The following is a 25,248-nucleotide window of genomic DNA, read 5'->3' as shown; positions in this document are numbered from 1 at the left end:
TTAAATCAAACCCCAATTCCCACCTGAATCCCCAGTATACTCCCCCATGCAGTAACCCAGTTAAGAGGGCCGGTCCTTAGCAGGGTGGGTAAGACAAGGACCTGTAACCTAAAGTTTTCCAGCCCAAGTCCTGGGAGAAGCTCGGCCTGTTTACCTTTAGACAGCTGCTTAACCTGACCTGCTCCAGTGCCCAGCTGCCTGAAAGGGGACAGTTTTAAACAGCTAAGAAATGAGGATTATTTAAATTTAGGGCTGCATGATTATTGGAAAAACATCACATCACAATGTTTGATATTTTTGCAATATGTTGCCATATTTATTAAACAAAAAAGAATCTAAAGCCTTATGTTATAAGTTACCCCCCAGTGCTCCTTGTTCAATTCAACTGAATTCAATTCAACTTTATTTATATAGCACTTCTAACAACAGTCATTGTCACAAAGCACTTTACACCTATTTAAGTAACAAGTATAAACGTCACTAACATTTATCTTCAAATTTCCTGGCTGTCAATTGAACCCTTTAGAACAACAGAGAATAGTAAATTATTTTGCATCCATTACATAATCTTTAGTTCTCAATGGTGGGTTTCTCTCCCTTGTACTCATCCTCAGTGAACTGGGTACCATCTCAGGAGCCTCAGTAATGGACACCTGTGTACTCCTTGGACAGGGTGACAAACGAGCTGCATTCCACCGCTTCCCATCGCTCAACACAAAGGTGTTTGGCCCAATCTGTGTTTGTACCAGCAGTGGATCAGTGAACTGGGGCCTTCCCTTCTTGACTTGGAAAGGCTTTAAGACTCTAACCTTGTCTCCAGGTTTTATGGTTGTGGTGCCTGCATTACGTCTGTAGTCGGTGTAGTGCTTGCTTTTTTAAGTCGGTAGTACGAATGTGTTTGATTCCTCTTTCTGTGAGAGAATATGCAAATGCAGTGGACGTAAACCGCAGCCCATTGTCTGTAGACACTGTACTTGGATCTCCTTCTCTTGCAAAAACGCACTGCAGAAATGACAGTACAGTCTCCGTAGTCACATTAGCTGCGAATGCTACTTCTGGCCACTTACTAAAATAATCTGTCATTGTGATTGCAAACCGGCAGTCAGGGGGGCCGCAGTCAAATGGTCCCAAAATGTCGAGAACAATGTGTTCGAATGGTCCATTCGGAAAGTCCACGGGTTGCATTGGTGGTGTGTATATTTTTTCAGCCTTGTCACTGCATAATCCTCGTACGAAGTGAAACTGGCACAAGCAGACGCGGCCCACGGAAGACAAGGGGGGCTTCCACCGCAAGTTTGTTTTTCACCACGAAGTACGGAACCATATCCACAGAAACATCTTTTCTTACTTGCGGCAAACCGGTTTGCATTCTGACCCTCAACTGTAACAGTTGGGTACACGACTCACATTCCATCATGAACAAATTCCAGTGGCACTACAGTATGCAGGGGAGATATTTCCTCCACGAGGGCAGGTCCTTCGACATGCTCATCATCTAGAGAGCGCAGCGGAATACGTGATAAGCAGTCGGCTACCTGATTCTTAATGCCAGGCCGATGTGTCACATCATACTGAAAGCACATACACCTCAAGGACCAGCGGGCAATTCTCATACCAGCTCGGTTCATGCCCTTGCTGGCCAGTAGTGTTGTAATGCCTGGTGATCCGTTCTGAGAGTAAATCGCCGCCCCCACAAGAACGTTCTCCACTTTTCCACTGCCCATATGCATGCCAATGTCTCCTCTTCGACCGTAGAATACTTCCTCTCAGCTGGTGTCAGTGTGTGAGAAGCAAATGCCACAATTCTCTCATTATTATCAGGAAGCAACTGAGTTAAAACTCCTCCTAGTCCGTAATCTGAAGCATCTGTAGTTCCAAAGGCAGATAAATTTGGGCCAAAAATCGAGAAAGCTGGGCTATTCACGAGCATAACTTTCAGTTTTAGGAAACTGTCCTGAGCTTCATCAGTCCAGGTAAATTTGGCCTGGGCTCCAGCTCAAAGAATATTTCTCAAAGGCTCCACAACTGTAGCATAGCGTGGAAGAAACTTTCTGAACCATGAAGTAAGACCCAAAAAGGAAGGCAAAGCAGGCATGACTCGAGCTGCTGGGCCTCTGCAATAGCAGTGATATGACTGGGTGTAGGTCGCAGTCCTTCTTTGGAAATTACATGTCCGAGGTATGTGATACTTTCCTGGTTGAAAGCGCACTTTTTCAGATTAAGCTGAAGTCCGAATTCAGTGAAACATTGTAAAGCTTCTTTAAGGTGCTTATCATGATCGGTTTGTGATGCACCATGCACTATGACATCGTCCAAGTAGCTGTGAACTCCTGGAAGGTCCTTAACCACAGTCTGCATCATTTTCTGAAAGCAAGATGGTGCCGACGCCAGACCACAGGGTACCCGGGTAAACCTGAACAGGCCATCGTGCGTCATGAATGCAGTAAGGCGTCTGCTGTCTTCAGGTAGTGGCAGCTGGTGATATGCTGACCTCAGATCAGTCTGTGAAAACACTGTTGCACCACTGAGCTTTGTGAGCAGGTCTTCTATGTGAGGCAGAGGGTGGCAATCCATGATTACGCTTTTGTTAGGCTCCCATAAATCGACACACAGTCTAATTCCTCCACCCTTTTTGGTTGTGACGACTATGGGGAAACCCATGGGGAAGCATCTCTTCTTTCAATGACTCCAGATTGTAACAACCGCTGAAGTTCAAGTGATACTTCGTCGCAATTTTTGTCATACTGGCCTCACTGTCTCCTCCACCTGTACTCGATGAACAAAACCTTTCACACAGCGTAACGGTGTAGTTTGTTCAGTCCCCATCTCACCCACTGACACGGTAGGTTTCATCATTGTGCCTCCAACAATTTGGCATTTCAGCCCTCTGATCAGGTCCATGCCTAACAATGGCGACCCACTCTCCACAATATAAAACATGGTTGGGTATTTCACCTCCTCATAGGAGACGGATGCAGCCAGACACCCCAGTACAGATAACGGCTCCTTTGCATATGTAACTAACCTAACCTGTGGCTGCGTCAGTGGGCAGGCAGGAAAATGTCTCCTGTAAATTGACTCGGGTGGGATAGATACTGATGAACCTGTATCCACAATCAGCGTCACCATCTGAGATTGACCAGCTGATGTTTTGATTTCTACATTACAATGTATTTTATCAGCAAAAGGACTGGTTTCCATGCAGAGAACAGTAAGTTCAGGAACAACGACTTCACGTACCTCTTTAACAGCTGATTTGCAAACTCTCCTGTTTCCTGGTCCTGTTTTAGCAGACTGGTACTGCTGCTGGCATGACTTCCCTCGCTTATCACGGCTGAGTTTAGCGGCTATGGTTTATATCGGAGCTGCCGGAGCCGCAAGCAAAGTAGCAGTTTTTAGGGCCGATTCCACCTGCGTGGTTAATGCTACTGCTTCGTCTAAACTAATATCCGTCTTCATCAGTAGTTCCTTCTTCACTGCCTGTTCATAGGCTCGCTCCACCAATTGATCTCAGCATCTCACCTTCATTAGCACCAAAGTTACAGTTCATAGCTAGCTCGCATAGCGCCGCCATGTACTGACTCACCGATTCCTCTGGTCACCGTGCGCGACATGAAATGCATGTCGGTTAGCCAGCACATTAACTTTTGGCACAAAGTGATTTTCCAGTGCCCACCAAGCTGCCGCATAAGTCGTACCTCCATCCGGTAATGTGTAGAAAATATGCTGCTCTTCCATGCCCAGACAATGCAGCAGTGTGACACGGAGCCTAGTATCTGGCCAATTATCACCAGTAGCTTTAATAACTAATTTAGTGTGTTAAGTAAGTAGTTCTCAAACATTTTCCTCCACGTTACAAATGGAACAGCAGGCCATCATGTATCTTAACCTAAGCCATGAGGACATCTAGAGGACCCTCAAGATATAACACCAATGAAAAGGGATCTGCAGTAATCAATAATGAACCAGAGTTTGGGCATCAGTACTGGACAGAAATGGGCACAGACAAGCGATGTTATGGAGGGGAAAGAATGCAGTTTTGGAGAGGAAATTTATATGAAGATCAAAGTTAAGTGAGGAGTCAAATAGGACAGCAAGATTTCTGATAACTGTAGCAGGATTTAGAGGGACACCATCAAAACAAAGAGAGAAACTGGAGTATTTAGCTAATGATTTCACACTGAGCAGTAAGACTGCAGATTTGTCTGTGTTAAGTTTTAGAAAGTTATCCTGCATCCAAAGCTTTAAATGTGTGATGCAATCAGTAAGTGTATTGGGAAGGGAGTCAGTGGAGGTGTGTGTACTAATATATAACTGAATATCATCAGCATAGCAGTGAACATTAAGGCCATATCTGCAAATGATCTGACCAAAGGGAATGATGCAGATTAGGAAGAGGAGGGACTGGAATGGCAGGTATAGTGCGTTACCATTAAGAAAGGCATGTAGCTGTGTGGTTACAACTCTTTCCATCACTTTAGCCAGAAAAGAAAGATTAGAGGTCAATAGCTTGAGAGAGATGATTGATCAAACTCAGAATTCTTGAGGACAAGAGTAACTGCAGCAGCTTTGAGAGAAGAAGGGACAGAGCTGGAAGGGAGACGTGTTTATCAGTGATGCAACTGGAGAATTGATTATAGAAGAACATGCTTTAAGTAGAGGTGTAAGTGTTTGGTCAAGCTGTCAACAGGCATAAAAGTAGTAGTCAAGGTTAAAGGGGGAGAATGATTGAGAAGTAGGAGCGGGGCCGGTTCTAGACAGGCATATATGAGGGGGCAGACAGAAATGTGAGGGGGGCACATGGTGGCGACGGAGGCGGGAAAGGGGCGGGGTGGTGCTGGGGGCGGGGGTGTTTTGGATAACTGTCTTTGTCGTGTAATTGGATTGCACTTTGTCAGGCCTCTACCCTAAGACCTGTCCAACTTGGGTGTCCCACCTGAAGGCTGAGCTTCTGCTGGTGTAGCTCTTAGGGTCACTGAGGCATGCAAACCCCCTGACCACGATAAGGTGGCAATCCCTCAGGGGGAAACTGAAAAATAAAACAATAAAAAATAAAATAAAATATTCCTCATCAGCTTATAACAACTAAAAACATGACCTTTACCTTAATTGGATAGCCTATATCAAACATATTTGAACCCAACAAAACACTTTTCACTATTGCCAATATTAACAAAACTAAAAAGGGTAGTCAAAGTTATAAAAAAGAAAAAATCAATCAAGTCTTGAAAAAGAAAACTGAAAAATAGAATAAAAAAATATAGAATAAAATTAAATATCCATCCAGATCTTTACAACCAACAACATAAAAAATGATCTTAATTGGATGACCTAATTCTCAAATAAATTTGCAAAATAAAGAATAAAATAAGACCTCTCTATATAGCCAATATGTACAAAACTAAAAATGGTCAGCATAGTAATTAAAAAAAAAAAAACAATTCACCATGTCTTTTCATACATTTCTCAAACTAATTTGCAGAACACAACTGATTTAGAACAGAACATTTGAACCTTTTTCTTCTTTTTTGTCTTTTTGTCTTGCTTTAAGCTTGTTTGTTTTGCAAGCAACCGAACTCCCTGTTTGCAACTGAACAGCTGCACTCTCCTTCTCCTCCATCCACTCTACAGCAACAATCTCCTGTTTCACTTTGTAAAACCTCTTACAAATTCATCCATATCCAAGCTATTTGTTATGGACTTCTCATGGGCTAAGATCACCAAATTCTTTCTTTTATGTAACATGGTGCGATGATAGGGGGTTAGGACCCTTGACAAAGTGGAGAAGGAACTCTCACACGATGCTGAAGACACACCAATTACCAGGGCTGTTACATACAATTTATGCAACTCAGGGTTGGCTTCCTTGTACTCCTGCAGGAGTTTACACACAGTGGGCAGGTCTGTTTCCTTTGAACATATTTTGAGCAGCATCTGTTTTGCCACAAGAACTTCATTTTTCAGACTTACATCTGCTACAGTGCCAGCCATCACCGCCAGAGGGTGCAACAGGGTGGGATCTAGAAATGTGCTAGATTTGGGTGCAAGACTAGATATGGCTCTCATCAGGTCAATATTCTTGTGTGAAGATATAGTTTCCATTTCTGAAATGGCCCTGTCAAGGGTGTTGAGCAGGGATCTTTTCAGAGACTGATGGGGGGAAATGGTAGGGTCACCAGGGTCTGTATGGCCCAAAGTTGAAAGCACAACACTTTGACCCAGGTGTTTGCTCATTGTTCTCCTTCTCTGTGTTGGATGTGACTCATCCTCAGCAGGAGATGACACTCCCCAACAGTCATCCTCAGCAGGAGATGACACTCCCCAACAGTCATCCTCAGCAGGAGATGACATCCCCCACAGTCATCCTCAGCAGGAGATGACACTCCCCAACAGTCATCCTCAGCAGGAGATGCCACTCCCCAACAGTCATCCTCAGCAGGAGATGACACTCCCCAACAGTCATCCTCAGCAGGAGATGACACTCCCCAACAGTCATCCTCAGCAGGAGATGACACCCCCCAACAGTCATCCTCAGCAGGAGATGACACTCCCCAACAGTCATCCTCAGCAGGAGATGACACCCCCCCAACAGTCATCCTCAGCAGGAGATGACACTCCCCAACAGTCATCCTCAGCAGGAGATGACATCCCCCAACAGTCATCCTCAGCAGGAGATGACACTCCCCAACAATCATCCTCAGCAGGAGATGACATCCCCCAACAGTCATCCTCAGCAGGAGATGACACTCCCCAACAGTCATCCTCAGCAGGAGATGACACCCCCCAACAGTCATCCTCAGCAGGAGATGACACTCCCCAACAGTCATCCTCAGCAGGAGATGACACCCCCCAACAGTCATCCTCAGTAGGAGATGACACTCCCCAACAGTCATCCTCAGCAGGAGATGACACTCCCCAACAGTCATCCTCAGCAGGAGATGACACTCCCCAACAGTCATCCTCATGCATGTCATCCTCACGGAGTCCAGTGCTACACTAACAACCTCAGTAGCACTGCACAGATCATTTGACTGAGACTGTAGAATAGCATTTGCTGGTTTCAAGACACCAAGCACCTGCACTAGGAACTTTCCAGTCTCAAAGAAGTGATCCCTCTTAATTTGGCATAGCAGGCCTGATGCCTCAGTGCACATGTCAACTGCAGCATCATCATCCTCTGTCATCTCAGAAAGGATACTAAGGATTTGTTCTCGATTGTCCATAGTGCACCTTGTCGCCTCATATTGGCTTGTCCATCTGATCACAGCCTTTTTAGACAAGGTGCATCATGTTTATTGAGCACATAGCGGTGGTGAAAAAAGTTGTAGAGTGAACTAAAAAATCTTTTTGCACATGGCTCACTCTGCATGGCATGCACACCCACTAAGTGCAGTTGCTGGTTCTAGCAGTGGATGTATGGGACATATCTGTCAAGCCTCTTTTGGAGCAGAGCTTGTACACCACCTCTAACCTCACTCATCACAGAAGCTCCATCATAACACTGGCTCCGTATACTGTCAGCACTGTAGCCAGCATCAGAAAGGTGTAACGGTATCTCAGAGGTGATGTACTCTGCATCAAGTTGTTGCAAGTCAAGCAACCCAATAAGATGCTCCTCTGGCATGGAATTTCTGACAAACCGTATTATCACAGACACATTTTCCACATTTCACCTATCCCTGGTCCCATCACTTTTGAGGCAAAACCCTGCAGAATCAGCACTTTCGTATTTTTTCTTGACCTCTCCAAGCACCATGTCAGCCAGTGTTTGGATAATTTCATTTTGGATATCCTTAGATGTGTATTTTGCATTTTTTGGGATACCCTTAGCAATGCTTGCTAGCTTCTCATCCTTCTCTAAGGTCTCAGTTTTAGACAAATTAGCCGCTGCATCATGTCTCAAAGTTTCTGCAGTCCCACGGAGCCCCAACTCATTTACACATAGAAACCTTATAGCATTATCAATACTCTTGCATAGTAATGGTTTGTTTCAAGTTGTGTTTTACCAACCAACACTGAATCCACTGTCCCCCCTGTGGCCTCCCTGATTTTATGCTCAGTCCACATGGTTGAAGTATGCACATGGTTGAAGCCTGCACATGGTTGAAACCTGCACATGGTTGTGGCTGCACACATGCCTCTGTAGCCCCTTGTCTCGATCAAGTGCTGCTTTCCAGTTGTTAAAACCAGTTAAGGTAAAAACTACATCCCTCTCATTAACAGTGCTGCCATATTTCCGACAGAGGAAACAGAAGCATGCGTCCCGCACAACAGAGTACTCCAGCCATGGTCGTGTGCGGTACCAGGCGGGATTGAATGATCTTAATGATGTACCAGCAAATACACGTTTGGGGTAACTGCCCAGTATTGGCTGGGATGGTGTATTGCCATTTAAGTCACTGGGTAGCTGGGCGGGTTGCTTTGGGGCTGCAGTTCTTGGCAGAGGTACAGGAGAAGCAGTGCTTGTTGATGCCACTGGAGGAGACATGCTGGCTGCTGTCTCTGATGGACCAGCAGCAGAATCATTGCTCCTGCTATTGGTACAGGCAGGAGCAGCACCACACTTTTTAAAAGCTTGGAAAAAAGGATGCATCTTACAACATTAACTTTCCCTTTGTGAGCTGCTGGAAGCTGGGGTGGAAAGTGAATAAGCTTTACTAAAATCGCTGTGATTACATCTGTATATGAAACGATAAAACTGTTGAGTGCAGAGTTGAGCTTTGTGTCAAGGTCCAATAGACACAGATCCTCCAGTCGGCTCTGTGCAGCAGTCTGGCTCACAGTGGTGCTTGTGGGATCGAGAAAGAAACACTTCTCTACCAGATTGAAACTTTGAGAAGAACAATGGGCTAGTCCCCCATTGAATGTACAAATATAGATGTATTTTTTTAGTTGTTAATTATCTCACGAATCGCTATGATTTTGACGAGAGAGCTGCTTCCTCTAAACCTCCCGCAATCGCACAGCTCATTTCGCTCTGCCCTGCCTACTGAGAAACCGGCTCATTTGCATACTAACAGTGATTGGATGTTTACATGGGGGGAGGGTGAGTGGGGGGATCTCTGCCGACTGCTGTGTGAGCCCGCGCACAAACAGAGCGCGCTGGGAAAGAGCGAACAAGAAGTAAAACTTATCACCTCGTTTGTGACTTTTCCAGTGGATATTTCAGCTACTGTAGTAAATCTCGTCCATATTCAGTTTGTGGGTAATCTATTATTTTCTTCCTCAACTTTTCTTAGTTTGATTTAAGGGGGCAGCACGTTTGTTTAAGGGGGCGTTGCCCCCTCTTGCCCCAGTCTAAAGCCGGCCCCGAGTAGGAGGAAAAACAGGATTCATTTGGTTAATTTTGGCTTCAAAAAAATTTTAAAATGCTGGGCACTGCTCAGCTGTATTGGGCCATGCTTGTACAGGAGGTTTGAGGAGTTTGTTAACAGCTCTGTAAAATCTAACAGTACTTCTTAATAAAAGTTAATATAACTTAATTTTGCCTAAACATTTGATTCACTCATTTCCACAAATGTGACTTTGCTCAAAAATTAATTGTTTGAGTAGTAACTCAGTAGTTTTGAGTGTAGCATTTTAAGTTGTGGTGATATAATTCCAGTTTGTTAATTCCAGTCATTTCCTCTGAGTTGACTTAATGATCACTATAAAAACAATGAATCAATTCAAATAATTATGTTCCCTTAAAATGATATTAATCAAATTTAACAGTCTTGTCTGTAATCATTTAACTGATTAGTCAACCCACACATAATTAATCAACATACAGTCGGTTTGGATGTTGTGCAACGTGGGCGGAGTCTGTGAAAAATTGTGCAAAAAATCAGACACTGTATTTTGGTCTGATGTGAAGTCATGCTGGATCATCGGCGTGGCCAGACCCATTTAACTGGGGCACGTTCTAAATATAAGGCGCACGTTCTGTGCGTCTGTGCAGTGAATCTTAATGTAGACAATGTGCATTCAGGCAAACCGAGGTGGAAACTGCAGGAGGAAGGTACAGTGACGCTACGCGAGTTTACGCAGCAAGTATATCCATGTCCTATACTACTAATCGGTAGCAATGGCAATAATAATGTGCAAAGTGATTGAAGCTGGTTAAACCTACACAGCAAATGTGCCAGTGTTAAATTAACACTGCATGGTGTTTATATGGGTCCACACCATTCAGTGTTATCTTTAACTCTTTACAGTGTGCAGTGAGTGTTGTTTTTGCAGTATTAATATTTATTAACTCTTATAGTGTTCAATTTACAACATAGAGTATTAAGACAATGTGTCTCCACCTCTTCCCAAACGCACACAAGTGGTGGCACACAAGTACAATATGGGTGGCCCATATCTGCCCCATTTTAATGTCTTCTCATCTGAACTCATTTGGACATTGAGCTGTTGTGTCTTACTAACCCACCATAATAATAAAGACTCAGACCAACATATCCTTCTCTCTTTTTATGCAAGTTTTATTTCAGCTCAGCTCCTGATAACCAAAAAACTGTGTTTATGTAAGTTGGAGAACATTGAAAGACTGTCATTATAAATGTATTGATTTAAGCATGAATGAGAGAAGCTTCTTCCGTCATAGTAAGAAAGAACCAGTCAAGCTCTTCTGAGAACGCCCTGTGCTATAAAAGTGAGTGAAATGTATGGTATCAGTCACTAAACACAGATTATGAAGCTAGACTGTGTTAGACTGCTTAACATTATAATTGAGCAGGTCTGAGAAAAGGTGAGATCTATCTTAATGGTTGGATGGTTGAAGGAGTGCATTTCCGCTAAAGCAGATGGTGGCCTTATTGCTTTTAGACCACAAATTGGGATAGAAGAACAAATCAAATCATTTTCTCATTTAATATTCAGATTTTCAGTAAGCTTAATTTTTAGAGACCCACCACGATTGAGGATGGTATGGCACTGATATTAGTCTTTACCACATTTCATTATTAGCTTTTCTGGGTTGCTGTATGCTAATTGGTCTGAGTAGTATAGTATTGTATATATGTACATCCCTAAAGAAATTTTCAGTAGTAGAGATACGTGTGATCTGGATGTTTTTCCTAGAGAGCCTAGGCTGAGAAGAGAAACAAAATAGTAGGTTTTACACAGCACTTTCCTCCCAGCCAATGTCTCCTCTAGTTAAACCATAGAGGCTAAACCATCTCACCTAGTCACTGGCTGGCACACAACAGCCATTTCTGTGTTTTTGTTCTCTTGCTCTATTCATCACAATGTGGTGGATTAAAAAAAAAACTGTTAAATCACAAACAGTGTCATGCTATGCAAATATACATCCAGCACCACTGGTCTACAGGGGAGTGGGCTGTGAGCATGTAGGGCGTCCCTGTACTTGTGGATGTGCTCAGTGTATAAAAGCATGTGCACAGTGAGACCAGATTTCTTATAAAGGTGTTCAGGATGCTGGCCAGTGGCCTTTATTATTCTGAGCTCAGGGGGGAACCAAGGACAAGAGCAAGTGGCTGGGATCAGCCTGGTCTTTAGAGGGTCTGGATCATTAAGCAGTACAGAGATAGTATCATTATAGAAGGAAACCATAGTATCAGGAGAAGGGAGTTTATGTAAGACAGACGGGGAAGAGGATAGAAGAGAACCAGCAAAGAGATTAGAACTAATGGATCTAGTATTGCAGTATGTCACAAATTTTCTTAGGAGGAGGAGTATTAAAGTGGGGACCACTTTACAATAAGGCTCCCTTTTGCCACTTATAAATGGTAGTAACTCATTAATAAAAAGAAAATTATTATACCTTGTATTTTTGTCTATTAATGATTTACAAGGGCGGCATGGTGGTGCAGTGGTTAGCACTGTTGCCTCACACCTCTGGGACCCGGGTTCGAGTCTCCGCCTGGGTCACATGTGTGTGGAGTTTGCATGTTCTCCCCATGTCGTCGTGGGGTTTCCGCCGGGTACTCCGGTTTCCCCCCACAGTCCAAAAACATGCTGAGGCTGATTGGACTTGCTCAATTGCCCGTAGGAATGCATGTGAGAGTGAATGGTGTGTGAGTGTGCCCTGCGATGGGCTGGCCCCCCATCCTGGGTTGTTCCCAGCCTCGTGCCCATTGCTTCCGGGATAGGCTCCGGACCCCCCGCGACCCAGTAGGATAAGCGGTTTGGAAAATGGATGGATGGATGGATGGATGATTTACAAAGTGTTACAACCTAATTAATAACCTGCTTATAAACCATTCATAATCCCTTTATAACTGTAACATAATACAATACTCGTTCTCCATTACAACAGTGATCTGAACGGACACACAAAGAAGGCTGGTACAGAAATAAAGTCAATAACAGTTTATTCATATATAAAGCCCAATATAAGAGCATTGACAAGTAATGCGCTGCCTGATGGCCCACTAACGTCCGCTAGCCAGGCCTCAGAATCACACACATACAGTGAATTGAGGTCTGAATAACTTCTGTTAACCGGTACAGCACTGAAACACGATCATCCACAGCACAGCACAATGCACTAACAGCAAGGGACATGAACGAAACACCACAGCAAATCCACAGCGGTCAGTTATTACATTGGGCAGCTGCTAATTGGCAACATTTTCTTATCCATGCCCCTACAAAGACTAACCCTCCAAACAAAGAAAATAAAATAAACACACAATAAAACAAATACAATACCCAACGAAATACCAATTCCCTATAATACTTGGAGGTAGATTAGTAGGATGTAAAAGAGGAAAAGCGGCACAGACACTCTGGAATTAGGATATCCATTGGAATACTCTCTGTAATAAACCACAACCACATATAAGCACACAGACATGTAATATTAAATCAGTTATACCCCACATACTCTCCATGACATGCCATTCTGGATTAATAATCATTAAACCCCTTCTTTTAACCAGCCTCGTTCCATGACTTAACCAAACTAAATATAAATTAAAACATGGCTACCTTACGCTAAGGGTTCCCATGCAATGGTGTAGTATATCCACTTGCTGCAGCTCCAGATCACGGCCAGGAACAAAGCGATATCGCTTGGTTACAATATAGCTCAGCAAATTACTCTAATATCACCCAAAAAATAGCATGTCATTTAACAAACAAACCACAACTACCATCCATCCATCCGTAAAGAGACACCTGAATGCAATCCATCAATCAGCGTGACTAAGCTGCACTCATCCCGCTTTCCACATCCTGGGCTGGCTGTAGAGGGTGAAAAATCCACCTGCCGTGCGAATAAACTGCTCTTATCCAACTCGTAACACATTCACATGACCTTTCTCCCTCCCTCTTACCAACCAGATTCACCAAACAATTCCTCATTCCTGCTTTTATCTTAGTCTCTGTCCTCAGCCTTGCCATCCATTCCACCTGTGCACCACCCAAAGTAACAAGACTCACCTTAAGACAAACCAGCTCCCTGTATATAACCGGAGTACAATAGGGACCAACCTACCTAAAACTTCTGCCACTTTAAGATGGCTGTACTACAATGTGCCACATTAGGGAGCCTTATTGTGAAGTGAAAGTTAAAGCTGCACTCAATAAGCTTCTGATCAGAGATACCAGAGACTGAACCAGAGACAGAAACATCATTCAAACCACTAGAACAGAGCAAAGCAAGAATATGACCATGAATGAGAGTTGGAAAGTTAACATGCTGTGTTATATTAAAACATACTAATGCTGAGATGAACTCAGATGTGTAGGAGCAGTCAGTCTCAGTGACATTGCTGCCTTGGAAAAGGTGCAACGTAGGGCTACGAGAATGATTCCTGGTCTTAGAGGAATGTTTTATGAGGAGAGGTTGGCTGAGCTGAATCTGTTTAGTGTCGAGGAAAGGAGACTAAAGGAGGGACATGATCCAGGTGTATAAGATCCTAACAGGTCTGGATGCTGTTCAGCCAAATGATTATTTCAATATTAGTTTGAATGCTAGAACTCATGGCCATAAGTGGAAATTAATGGGAGAACATTTTAAAATTAATCTGAGGAAGCACTTCTTTACACAGCTTGTAGTTAGAGTATGGAATAGTCTTCCTGTTAGTGTAGTACAAGCTAAAACCCTGAGTTCCTTTAAATCAGAGCTAGATAAGATTTTAACAACTCTAAGCTATTAGTTAAGTTCTCTTCAAACGAGCTTGATGGGCCGAATGGCCTCCTCTCGTTTGTAAATTTCTTATGTTCTTATGTCAGCATGGATATTAAAGTCACCAAGAACAATAATGGAAGGCAGAGAGATGAGATAAGTGTGAGGAGATCATTAAATTCTGCCAGGAAGGGTGATAATGGAGGGTGATAAACTAACAACAGCAGCAAAGGGGGGAGGAAACAACCTTCAGAGTAATATATTCAAAAGCAGTGACATCAAGAAATGAAAGTAATTTTTAAAGTAGATCGATAAGCGACAGTCAGCCCACCCCCTCTTCCATATAAACAGGGTTTGATAGGTAGTTATAGCCTGGGGGGGGGGGTCAGCATTTTCAGATGTAAATAGTCACCACGTTGTTGCCAAGTTTCTAAAATACAAATTATGTCCACTTTTTTCTGGATAATGAGGTCGTTGATCCGAGATACTTTTTTGGTTATTGGACGAGCATCCAGAAGGGCAAGATTTAAGTGGACATGGCTGGGAGAAAATGGGGCAGATGGATTTGGAAGAGGATGAAGATGCTCATGAGTTATTCCTCGGATGGCTTTAGTGTCACGCGGCGAACACCATTGTATGAATATTCAGTCAGGATCGCAGCGTCAGAGTCGTAAATAATGGAGGGTCCTGTTTCTGAGTGGTGGGTGTAACGAGGGTGTCGGACAATTCCAAGTGACTGGCACAGGTGGTACGATACTGACTCCAAACGGGTATGGCAGTGAAGACATTTAAGTTCGACTTGAGAGTGTATGAGCTGCATTGAAAGGTGTTAAAAAACAAACATATGCAGTAAAACTCCAGGCTGTCGATTAAAATGAGTAATGAAGCTGCACATACCAGTTGTAGGAAAAATTAGGTCAGATAGTTTTGATCTCCACCAATGTGAAGGGAAATTAATTATTCTTTTATTATTTATTATTTGTTGATGATTATTAATTAATTATTATGCCCAGTGTTAGTCTGTTAATGGGAGATTTGGGTGGGATTCACTAATTACAGTATCGCTGAGTAACCTGGGTTAGAATGATCGTCCACCAAACACACTTCACCAGGTAAGGTAGTGGATACGTAGCGAAGCTCTTCCCACAGCCGCTGAGAGAGAGTCTCGCGATATTTTCAGGCGAGCTTGAAGTTTATAGCTTTATAGCTTAGGAGCCAGTTCACACAGAGGCAGTGACTTAATTGTGAGCAGTCAATGAAACGGAGATGTGTGTTATATAAACGGCATGCATTTATATCTAATACTACAGTATCATACAACAGACATTACATGTAACATCAAACAGAACATAACAGAATAAAGCAAAACAATGGAATATGGAAATGCAGTGACCGGATTTAAATGGGTATCCTTAAAGGGGAAATACTGCTCCGCACTGCAAGCACACAATTTTGAAACCACACACTCAGAGTTATATAACAGATTGACTGTCACAGATTAGATAGTTAAAATGAATGGAAGTTGGTTTACTTGGTTGCAGAGGTGATGAGCTGAGGAAGCGATGGCACCTAAGAAGGCACGGTGTCTGGAGCGGTTCTTTGCGTGGAGCCCCTTTGATTTTTGATCTTTCATGAAGCTTTAAGGTGAAAGTCTTTGTCTTGGTGTTGGAGCTTTCTTCTGGGCAGCAGGCTTCAAGGCAGGCTTTACGGACGGGCTTCACCCCTCTGAGTCTGAGGTGCCGGGTTTAATGGTCTGAAGTTCATGAATCTACTGGTGGACTTTCGTGGCTTTAGCAGTCATATTGGGATTTATGACTATAATGACACCACTTTACAGTTCATTTTGATTAGAAGTGAGTAACTTTAGCTCCACATGGTTTCATAACAATCACTGAGCAGATTTAGACCAACCTAAAGGATCACACCTCATACAATCTACATTAATAAATTCACAATTTAACATCACACCATGCATGTTGATGACTCACATCAGTACATAGTATGGGTGGTTATTGTTGCTTGTCACCAGATGCTGACACTTCAGGTGAGTTTTACATAAATTACATTCCAAACTCCCATCTGAAGAGCACATCTTAGGCTAGATAGTTCACTGTAATCACAGTCTCAGTTAAACTTCTGTTAATGACAATTTGTGGTTGGCTTGGCTTATTATAATGATCTGCTGTCGAAGTATAACAATACACATATCGATTCATTCATTTTTATTATAGAAAGTAGAGGACAAAGAAAAGGGCCGACTGACTAATTGTGGGATCAGGTAAGAAGGAATGTAGAGAAGCAGGGGGGTCAGACAAAGAAAAGGCTTCTAATAGTTAGGAGACTCACTAAGATACTTAGTTACCTTATTTAACTTCCCTAATTTCTCTGAGATCGACATGACAGTGTGCATGAGTAACTGTACATATATCTTTATTCGCATGGGTAACTATACATATATCTTTATTCGCATGAATAACTGTACATATATCTTTATTCGCATGGGTAACTATACATATGTCTTTATTCGTATGGGTAACTATACATATATCTTTATTCGCATGGGTAACTATACATATATCTTTATATCTATATAATGGTTTAAGGGAGAAGGATAGAATAGGCAATAATCTGAGAGGTGTGTTTATAAGGGTGACACACAAAGCATTAAGTGATTAGTGATCATTGTTGACACACAGTGTATAACAATGAAATGTGTCCTTTGCATTTAACCCATATGTGACATCGTGACACAACAGGAGGCAGCTAATTCAGCACCCAGGGAGCAGTGCTTGGAGGCAGTACCTTGCTCAGAGTATAAAAAATCAACAAAAAAACGAACATAAAAAATCCAGATATTGACACTAATCAGTTATAATCACATATACACAACATACCCAAGCAAAGCTTAAAACAGAGCTTTCTTAGAGGGACTGTGTGTCTGTGGTGTGTGAGGTGGGAAGAAAGGGGGGGGGGGGTGGGTTGGGTTTGCGTGCTAAGTTGAGGGACCCCTATCCTGGAGGTCCAGGCTCCTGCCCATAGGTCCCTAAATCTCTGAGGCATAGTTGGGATGCTGGCTTCCCTTCATATCTGGGCCTCCTTGTGTGTGTGTGTGTCTGTGTGTGTGTGTGTGTGTGTGTGTGTGTGTGTGTGTGGCACTAACCCCCCTTTGTGCCTAAGCCACCCAGTACCCCTCGTACCAGGCTGGACCTTATCTCAGAGCTTCCAAACTTCCGGGCCATAAAAGTTGGAATGTTAGCCCTGGTGTATGTGTGTGTGATCCTACACAGCAGCACTCAGGACAAAAAGCAGTAAAGATGCCAAATAACAACATCATGCTAATCAGACAGAGCATGTTAGCGAAGCCAAAGCTCATTACGCAGCTCAGCTAAAAACCATGAAAAAGTACAAGCAGGTAACCTGCCCTTTCAGCAAGACAGACTGGCAACAGCAACGAAGTAAGAGGGAAAAACTCACTGGGCACAGATGCAGACAGAGCAGGAGCAAAGGAGGAGGGTATGTGCAGGTAAAGAGCAGGTGTGTTATAGGTGTTATTATACGGCCAAGTTAAGAAAATAAGCTACAGGACCAACAAAAACACCAGTGAGAAGCAGCAGCCAAAACCCACACAGCAAACTCTCAGTCAGAAGTGGTGTCATCAATAGTCCACGCTGTGTGATAATGTGTCACTTTCTTGCCAACAGCCACAGATCAGTGCCAACAAATCACTTAGTTTTACTCAGTATCATCTCTGTGGAATACAAAATATTTCCAAACAGCGGAAGACAAATGTGCTTGTTTGAGTTTCTCCTCCTCATTAATTTTTGTTCAGTTTCACTCAAATGTGCCGCATTGTGTACGAGTCCAACAGCAAGGATGAAAATGATTATGATTGGCTGGGAGAGCGCATGCAGAGCTCATGCAAATGCAGCAGCGGTACATTTACAATGATTTTGTAACATATACTAGATAAGCTTGTTCATGCGGAGTGGAAGGTGTGGGAGTCTGTTAATCGGAATGGTACTTTGTTTGAGCTGGATGTGTGAAAGGGGAATGACAGTTGTGTCTGTTTTGTATGGAATGACTCAATCCACGCTGGGGTAGTGTTGAGGTTCATTCCCCATGGGGCCTCAGTAATCAGGGGTATGGTGCAGATGTACATCCTAACCCTACCCCTCCTCATACACTAACGTATAAGGTTTATGGTGCGGATGGATATCCTAAACCTACCCCTCCTCATACACTAACGTATAACATGTATGGTGTGGATGGATATCCTAATCCTACCCCTCCTCATACACTAACGTATAACATGTATGGTGCGGATGGATATCCTAATCCTACCCCTCCTCATACCCTAACGTATAACATGTATGGTGCGGATGGATATCCTAATCCTACCCCTCCTCATACACTAACGTATAACATGTATGGTGCGGATGTATATCCTAATCCTACCCCTCCTCATACAATAGCGTATAACATGTATGGTGCGGATGGATATCCTAATCCTACCCCTCCTCATACACTAATGTATAACATGTATGGTGCGGATGGATGTCCTAATCCTATCCCTCCTCATACACTAACGTATAATATGTATGATGCGGATGGATATCCTAATCATACCCTCCTCATACACTAACATATAACATGTATGGTGCGGATGGATATCCTAATCCTATCCCTCCTCATACACTAACGTATTAACGTATAACATGTTTGGTGCGGATGGATATCCTAATCCTACCCCTCCTCATACACTAACGTATAACATGTTTGGTGCGGATGGATGTCCTAATCCTACCCCTCCTCATACACTAACTTATAACGTTTATGGTGTGGATGGATATCCTAATCCCACCCCTCCTCATATACTAACGTATAATATGTATGATGCGGATGGATATCCTAATCCTACCCCTTCTCATACACTAAAGTATAACATGTATGGTGTGGATGGATATCCTAATCCTACCCTTCCTCATACAACGTGTAACCTGTGTAGGTGGAGTTTGGTTCCTTGTTACTGTAACGCGTCCCTGATGTGAATGTTACTTGTTTTGGCCCCTCATCTTCCAATGGGACCCCAACTCCTGATCCCTGCGTGTCCCTCAAACCCTGGAATATCACAGAAGGCCTAACTACACCCCATCGCTCTGCCTTCATATGTGCTCATTGGGGTCACACTTATCGACTTACCTGGATGGAATCATACAGGCTGATTGGCTCATTTGGTTCCCCTATGAATGTGACTTTATAGCTGTTTGGAAGCATGATTTAGGGTGAATAATGTCTCCCAGCCAAACACCCTCACTGACTTTTCATGACCCTTATTAATCTGCTTCCTAACCTGTGTGACTCTATGGGTTAGAACTTAACCGCAGGCTGATCCTGCTCTCTGATCCTTAATTACACTTTACTTTTGACAAAAGCATCTGATACACAAATGAACCACTGAATGCTTGTGTTTTTTCTTGTGTCTAAGTACTTGTTGACTGACTATTCTTACCTCATTTCAGGTTCTTTCATCGAGTTCTTAGCTAAATATTCCCCAACTCCAGCCGAGAAAGCAGTATTTGGAGGAATGTTTGGTGGAATCATATTTATACTCATCTTTTTCATTATATGCCAAAGTGAGTATGTTTATAAATGGATTTCAGGAATATTGGAGTAGAATTATACATAGAGATTTATTTTCTACTTTGTATTTAAACACAGAAATGTGTAACGATTTACATAATTACATTTTTCATAATGCAGTATCTGTTTTGTTCACTGTTAATCTGTATCCATGGGGCAGCACAGTGGCTCAGTGGTCAGCACTGCTGCCTGACACCTACAGGCTGCTGGTTTGAGTCCCACTCATCTATGTCTGTATACAGTCTGCATGTGCTCCCCATATCATGTGGGTTTCCACCAGTTACTCCAGTTTCCTCCAGCAGCCTACAGTCTCCCTCTCAGGTTAATTTGTGTCTATAAATTGGCCATAGTATGTGAGCTTGGCTCAGCCTGTGCATTAAAGCCCCCCCCCCCCGCCCCCCATGTTACCTTTTATCATTCTGTTTATATCTTCAAATTGTTTTTTTTTACCACAGTGACATGGGATTTAACCCCTTATGCCCCAGCTGACAGGGCTGTGCAGAGCAGTGCCTTAAACACAGGACACTCAGCACATTTGTTCTATATTCTCTGTCTGAAATGAATTTTATGTTTGCTAACTGTTTTCTTCTCGTTTCAGTCACCTTTGTTGTGGTTTTGGCAAAATATTCAGAAGACAGTGACAAAGTAGATAAAATACTTGACTATGTGGGTGGAATAACTGGAATTATATTCCTGCTCATCTCGGTCTCATCCATCAGTAAGTCTGTATAAGTTCCCATATGTGCTGTTAGCATGTTCACCCCATGTTTGCACTGGATCCCTCCATGCAGGGGCGTCATGCACCTTTTTTCAGGGGTGCAGCTTCATGTGCAATATTCACTCACTGGCCACTTTATTAGGTTCACCTGTTCAAATGCTGTTTGAAGAAAATATCTAATCAACCAATTATATGTCAGCACATTAAATTATATGTATAGCACGTTGTATAAAATCATGCTGATACAGGTCTGGAGCTTCAGGTAATGTTCACATCAAACAGCAGAATGGGGAAGAAAGGTGATTTATGTGACTTTGATCGTGGCATGTTTGCTGGTGCCTGACGTGCTGGTATTAGTATTTCAGAAATTGCTGATCTGCTGGGATTTTCATACACAACCATCCTAGGATATACAGAAAATGGGCCGAACAAGAAAAAACATCCAGTGAGTCGGCGGTTTTCTGGATGAAAATCCTATGTCGGTTCTTTACAAACTTTAGTGCTGAAAAGGACCTTTTATTGATACAAGAAGTGACTGGCAGAGTGATAATAGGCTGGTTGTTCAAAATATTACTACATACTTGTAAGTTGCTCACAATATAATTTATAACAAAAATAAATTATAAGTAAGTTGCTCACACTATAATTTATAACACAAATAAACCAACAGTGCAGTTCACTTAAAACCGAGCTGGAAAGGGCCATTTACTTCTAATATATTACTGCTAATATAACAAACTCGAGCTATTTCTCTATTTCTGCGCAATAGTTGCTGCATAACAAATTTAAGTATAATGGAATGGAACAGAAAACAAAATCACAGCGACATCGTACATTGACTGAATGGTATATTAACTGACTAGAGTAGCCAGCTAACTAACTTACAGAAATACAGCGTTAGCACCAATGCAACCCAAGCGTCTGCTTACTGAACCAGAACTGCATTGTAAACAAGTGAAATCCTGAAAGTATTACCTGCAATAAATGTAGACGGTCTAGTGAAGTCATGGAGGTTTCAAACGGCCTCAGGACAAACCCCTTTTGTAGGCACTGTTCGTTTGTAGGTGCCGTTCTCCCTTTCTACCGCCCCCCACTGGCAGGGTGGTATGCACAGTGCTGTCTGAGATCAATGCCCAGACTCTCTCCTGCCTGTTTTAAAGCTTGGTTCACCAATGCAGGGCCATTGTCACTGCTGATCATCCCAGAAATTCCCCACTGTGGGATAATTTCTGTGAGCAGGACCTTTGCTGCTGCTCCTGTGTTTTGTTTGAATCACTTGACTAATATACAAGCAGACATATGCCTGCTACAAGAAACTCACTAGACAGAAGCCACAAGTCAAAAATTAAAAACCCCACAATTTAATCAAGTATATTTATCAACATATAACCAAAAAAAGGGGTGTCTCAATTTTAATAAACCAAAAGATTCAGTTCATGCATAATACAACTATCACCGACCCTGAGGGACGATATGTCATTATTAACATAACCATTAACAATACTAACTTAACTACTGCAAATATATATGGACCTAATACTGACGACTGTCTTTTTCCACACATTTTTTTCACGCATTATCAGACTTATCAGACTCTAAAATTTTAATTGGAGGCGACTTTAACACCGTCATTAATCCCACTTTAGATACAGTGGATCATCTACTGCTGTTAATTTCAGAAATTGTCACTCTACTGAAACACTGAAATAATACAAGGATGAATTTGGTCTTTCCGACCACTGGCGCCTAAAAAACTCAGCAAACAGAGATACTCACACTTTTCTCCACCCCATCAATCCTTCTCACGTATCGATTTTTAGCCAGAAATTCAGTCATACCAGATATCTTGCAGTCCGTAATCCATCCCATCATAATTAGTGACCATGCACCAGTAACACTCGATTTAAGCATTAAACAATTTAAACAACCCATGGCTAGATGGAGATTTAACACTTCTTTGTAAGATCCTGACTTTAACGTATTTTTCACCAACGCTGGGATTTTTCATAAACGCTTTTTAACAAAGCTGGGAAATATCTGGCAAATCAACTTAAACGGAATAAAGAAAAATTGCTTATTCCAGCCATTAAAGATGCAACAGGAAAAATCATTCCTGAAGAAATAAATGATGTTTTCAAACACTTTTATAAAAAATTGTATGCCCCAGATAATGAACCGAACTTAATAGACATTAACTCCTTTTTTGATAATATAGAATTACCCAAACTCAACATAAAACAAACAGATTGGACATGCCATTAACATTGTATGAATTTAATACAGCCCATAATAAAATGCCCAGCAATGAATCTCCCACAGCTGATGGCTTCCCTGTTGAATTCTTCAAACATTTTTGGAAAATAATATCACCACTGTTTCTCAAAATGGTGCAACACATTAAATATAGTTCAACAGCTCCTTTACACATGAATACTGCTCTCATCAGCATACTGCTCAAACCCAATAAGGACCAATCTCTCTGCTCTAGCTATTGTCCCATATCACTACTTAATACAGATCTTAAAATCATCAGCAAAGCACTAGACTCCAGGTTAGAAATCGTAACTCCATCACTGACACACCCAGACCAACCCGGATTTATCAAAGGCAGGCATTCTGCAAATAACATGCGCAGATTATTTAACCTAATTAATGTATCTAGAAAAAACCAAAAAGAAACCGTAATATTATCATTTCATGCGGAAAAAGCATTTGACAGAGTAAACTGGAACTTTTTACTTGCAACACTACACAAATTTGGTTTTGGAGAATCATTTATTCATTGGGTGCAGACATTGTACAGCTCACCAATGGCAGCAGTTGTTACTAATGCTATAACATCACAGAGTTTCACACTGCACAGGGGAACCAGGCGAGGATGTCCACTTTCACCATCACTTTTCGCCCTTGTGGTAGAAAAATTTAGAATATAATACTTAGAATAAAAGTCGGACCTCTCAGTTTGATGAGGTAAAGGAAAATCTCTTTTATTTCAGCAACTCAGCAAAGCGCTCTCATCACACTCTGGCATTCGGTACCAAGATCTTTTTTAGCTCTCCGAGCAACCAGTTGATATACCATAACTCCCACTTCACAGTAAGGGTGTCTAAATCCTGATTGGTCACAACACACCAGGGAACCAAGCTTAAACGTATAACAAACACAATTTTCGAATTCTATTGGTTCACCTTGGTGGCAAGGTAAAGTCCACCCATTCTACTCAGTCTACCAGAACATGTCTCGACTGCTAGGCTCCTACTGGAGATATGAATATAGATATTGATTACATGACATTGAATCACTGTAAATACTCAGTTGTCCTTTGATTAATGATTAACGTATTGACGTATTGTCATTGAATCACTGCCAATACATGGTTAACATATGATTAGTATGATTAACAATTACTTATACATTTGCACTACCGCATAGCTTGCTATATATTGTTTGCCACAACTATTCTATAAAGCTATAACTTGCTGTGCACCAGTTGGGGCAGCTTCGAATCTCTCCCTGCAGGTGGTTTCTCCCCCCCCTTTGTTCCGCTGTCTGCCTCTCCAAGGCCCGAGCTTTCCTCAGGGTCTGCGGAACTTACTGCAGGCAGCTATCTCGAAGCGAGGTCACACAGTATTCAAAACAATCTCTTCTTGCCTAAGGCCTAAAGACACACACAGTCCCAATATGCCAACCTCCCGGGCCTACCGATGTCCAATTTTAATTACACACCCTCTTCAATGAACCTCTTGCTGCTGCAATTTAGGCTAAATAACATCACCAAAGGAATACAAACACTCAACACCCATCATAAGATTAGTCTCTGTGCCGTCGATATATTACTTTATCTGCAACAGCCTTTAAACTCTATAAATGAGTATCACTCTAATTAATTTGTTTTCCAAAATCTCTGACTATGCTATAAATTGGACAAAATCAACAATTCTACCTATAATTGGTGACAAATTACACAATACTCTTCAAAACCTACCTTTTCAAATTCCAATTGGTAACATCAAGTATCTAGGCATAAAAATTTCAGCTAACCCATCAGAGTCACTCCTTTTAAATTTTAGTCCCTTAAAAAAATAGAGGATGATTTTAAAGGCTGGATACACTTTCCATTATCATTAATTGGCAGAATTGCAACATTAAAAATGTTTATATTACCAAACATTAACTACCTGTTCACAATGATACCAACCGCACCGACCACTAAATGGTTCAACTTACTGAACTCAATAATTAACAAGTTCTATTGGAGAAACAAAACACCCAGAATCAAACTAGCTACATTACAGGAACAAAAAACTCAAGTAGGATTAGAAGGACCAAACTTTGAAAATTATTATTTAGCAAGACAGCTACAATATATTGTCAACTGGATACATCCAAACCAACAGAATAACCAGTGATTAGAAATAGAACAGTCTGAATGTAAAGACGTTCTACTTGTGGACCGACCATTTCTTAGCACTGCTCTAAAACTCTACAGCTGTTGTAATAACACTGTAATTTCAACAACTTTGACAGCCTGGTGGAAAATCAACAATTTTTTTTATGTGAAGATGAAACCTTACAAATACACTCCAATATGGAGTGTATTTGCACTCGTCTTTCCCCTGTTTACTCCTGTAGCACCAACACACAGCATCTCCTATCACTCCAGAACATCATTTCTAACCTTAGCTTATCTCTCCTCCATTTATACCATTCATTCTCATAATGCTCATCTGGACCCCCTTTGAAACATGCCAGTCAGAGTGCAAATCACTAGGGCTCATATATTATACATTGTGTGCGTGTGTCTTTGCCTGGT

At 42.1% G+C, this 25,248-nt stretch overlaps 1 protein-coding gene and 1 long non-coding RNA gene across 6 annotated transcripts in view; one reads left to right on the top strand and one right to left on the bottom strand.

Annotated features, from left to right (window-relative positions):
• The window catches only part of LOC125705349 (uncharacterized), a 180,831-nt gene that overhangs the window by 9,996 nt on the left and 145,587 nt on the right, over nucleotides 1-25,248 (top strand). For 4 of the 5 annotated variants that reach the window (XM_048971882.1, XM_048971880.1, XM_048971881.1 and 1 more), the window contains exons 8-9: nucleotides 19,597-19,710; nucleotides 20,316-20,435. The exons of the other annotated variant lie outside the window; for it this stretch is intronic. In XM_048971882.1, coding sequence (XP_048827839.1) covers nucleotides 19,597-19,710; nucleotides 20,316-20,435 — 234 coding nt within the window. The remainder of the gene's footprint in view (nucleotides 1-19,596; nucleotides 19,711-20,315; nucleotides 20,436-25,248) is intronic. 5 annotated transcript variants of the gene reach the window in all.
• Nucleotides 6,715-25,248, bottom strand: part of LOC125705380 (uncharacterized) — a 104,711-nt gene continuing 86,177 nt past the window's right edge. Inside the window, exons 2-3 of the long non-coding RNA XR_007381496.1 lie at nucleotides 6,913-7,004; nucleotides 6,715-6,812 (exon numbers count right to left, since the gene is read on the bottom strand). This is a non-coding gene — a long non-coding RNA (uncharacterized LOC125705380). The remainder of the gene's footprint in view (nucleotides 6,813-6,912; nucleotides 7,005-25,248) is intronic.

Source organism: Brienomyrus brachyistius, chromosome 12 (assembly GCF_023856365.1).
Source record: "Brienomyrus brachyistius isolate T26 chromosome 12, BBRACH_0.4, whole genome shotgun sequence".
NCBI classification, from domain to species: Eukaryota; Metazoa; Chordata; class Actinopteri; order Osteoglossiformes; family Mormyridae; genus Brienomyrus; species Brienomyrus brachyistius.
The sequence above is the reverse complement of the archived record's forward strand: the minus strand, read 5'-3'. Positions and strand labels throughout refer to the sequence as shown.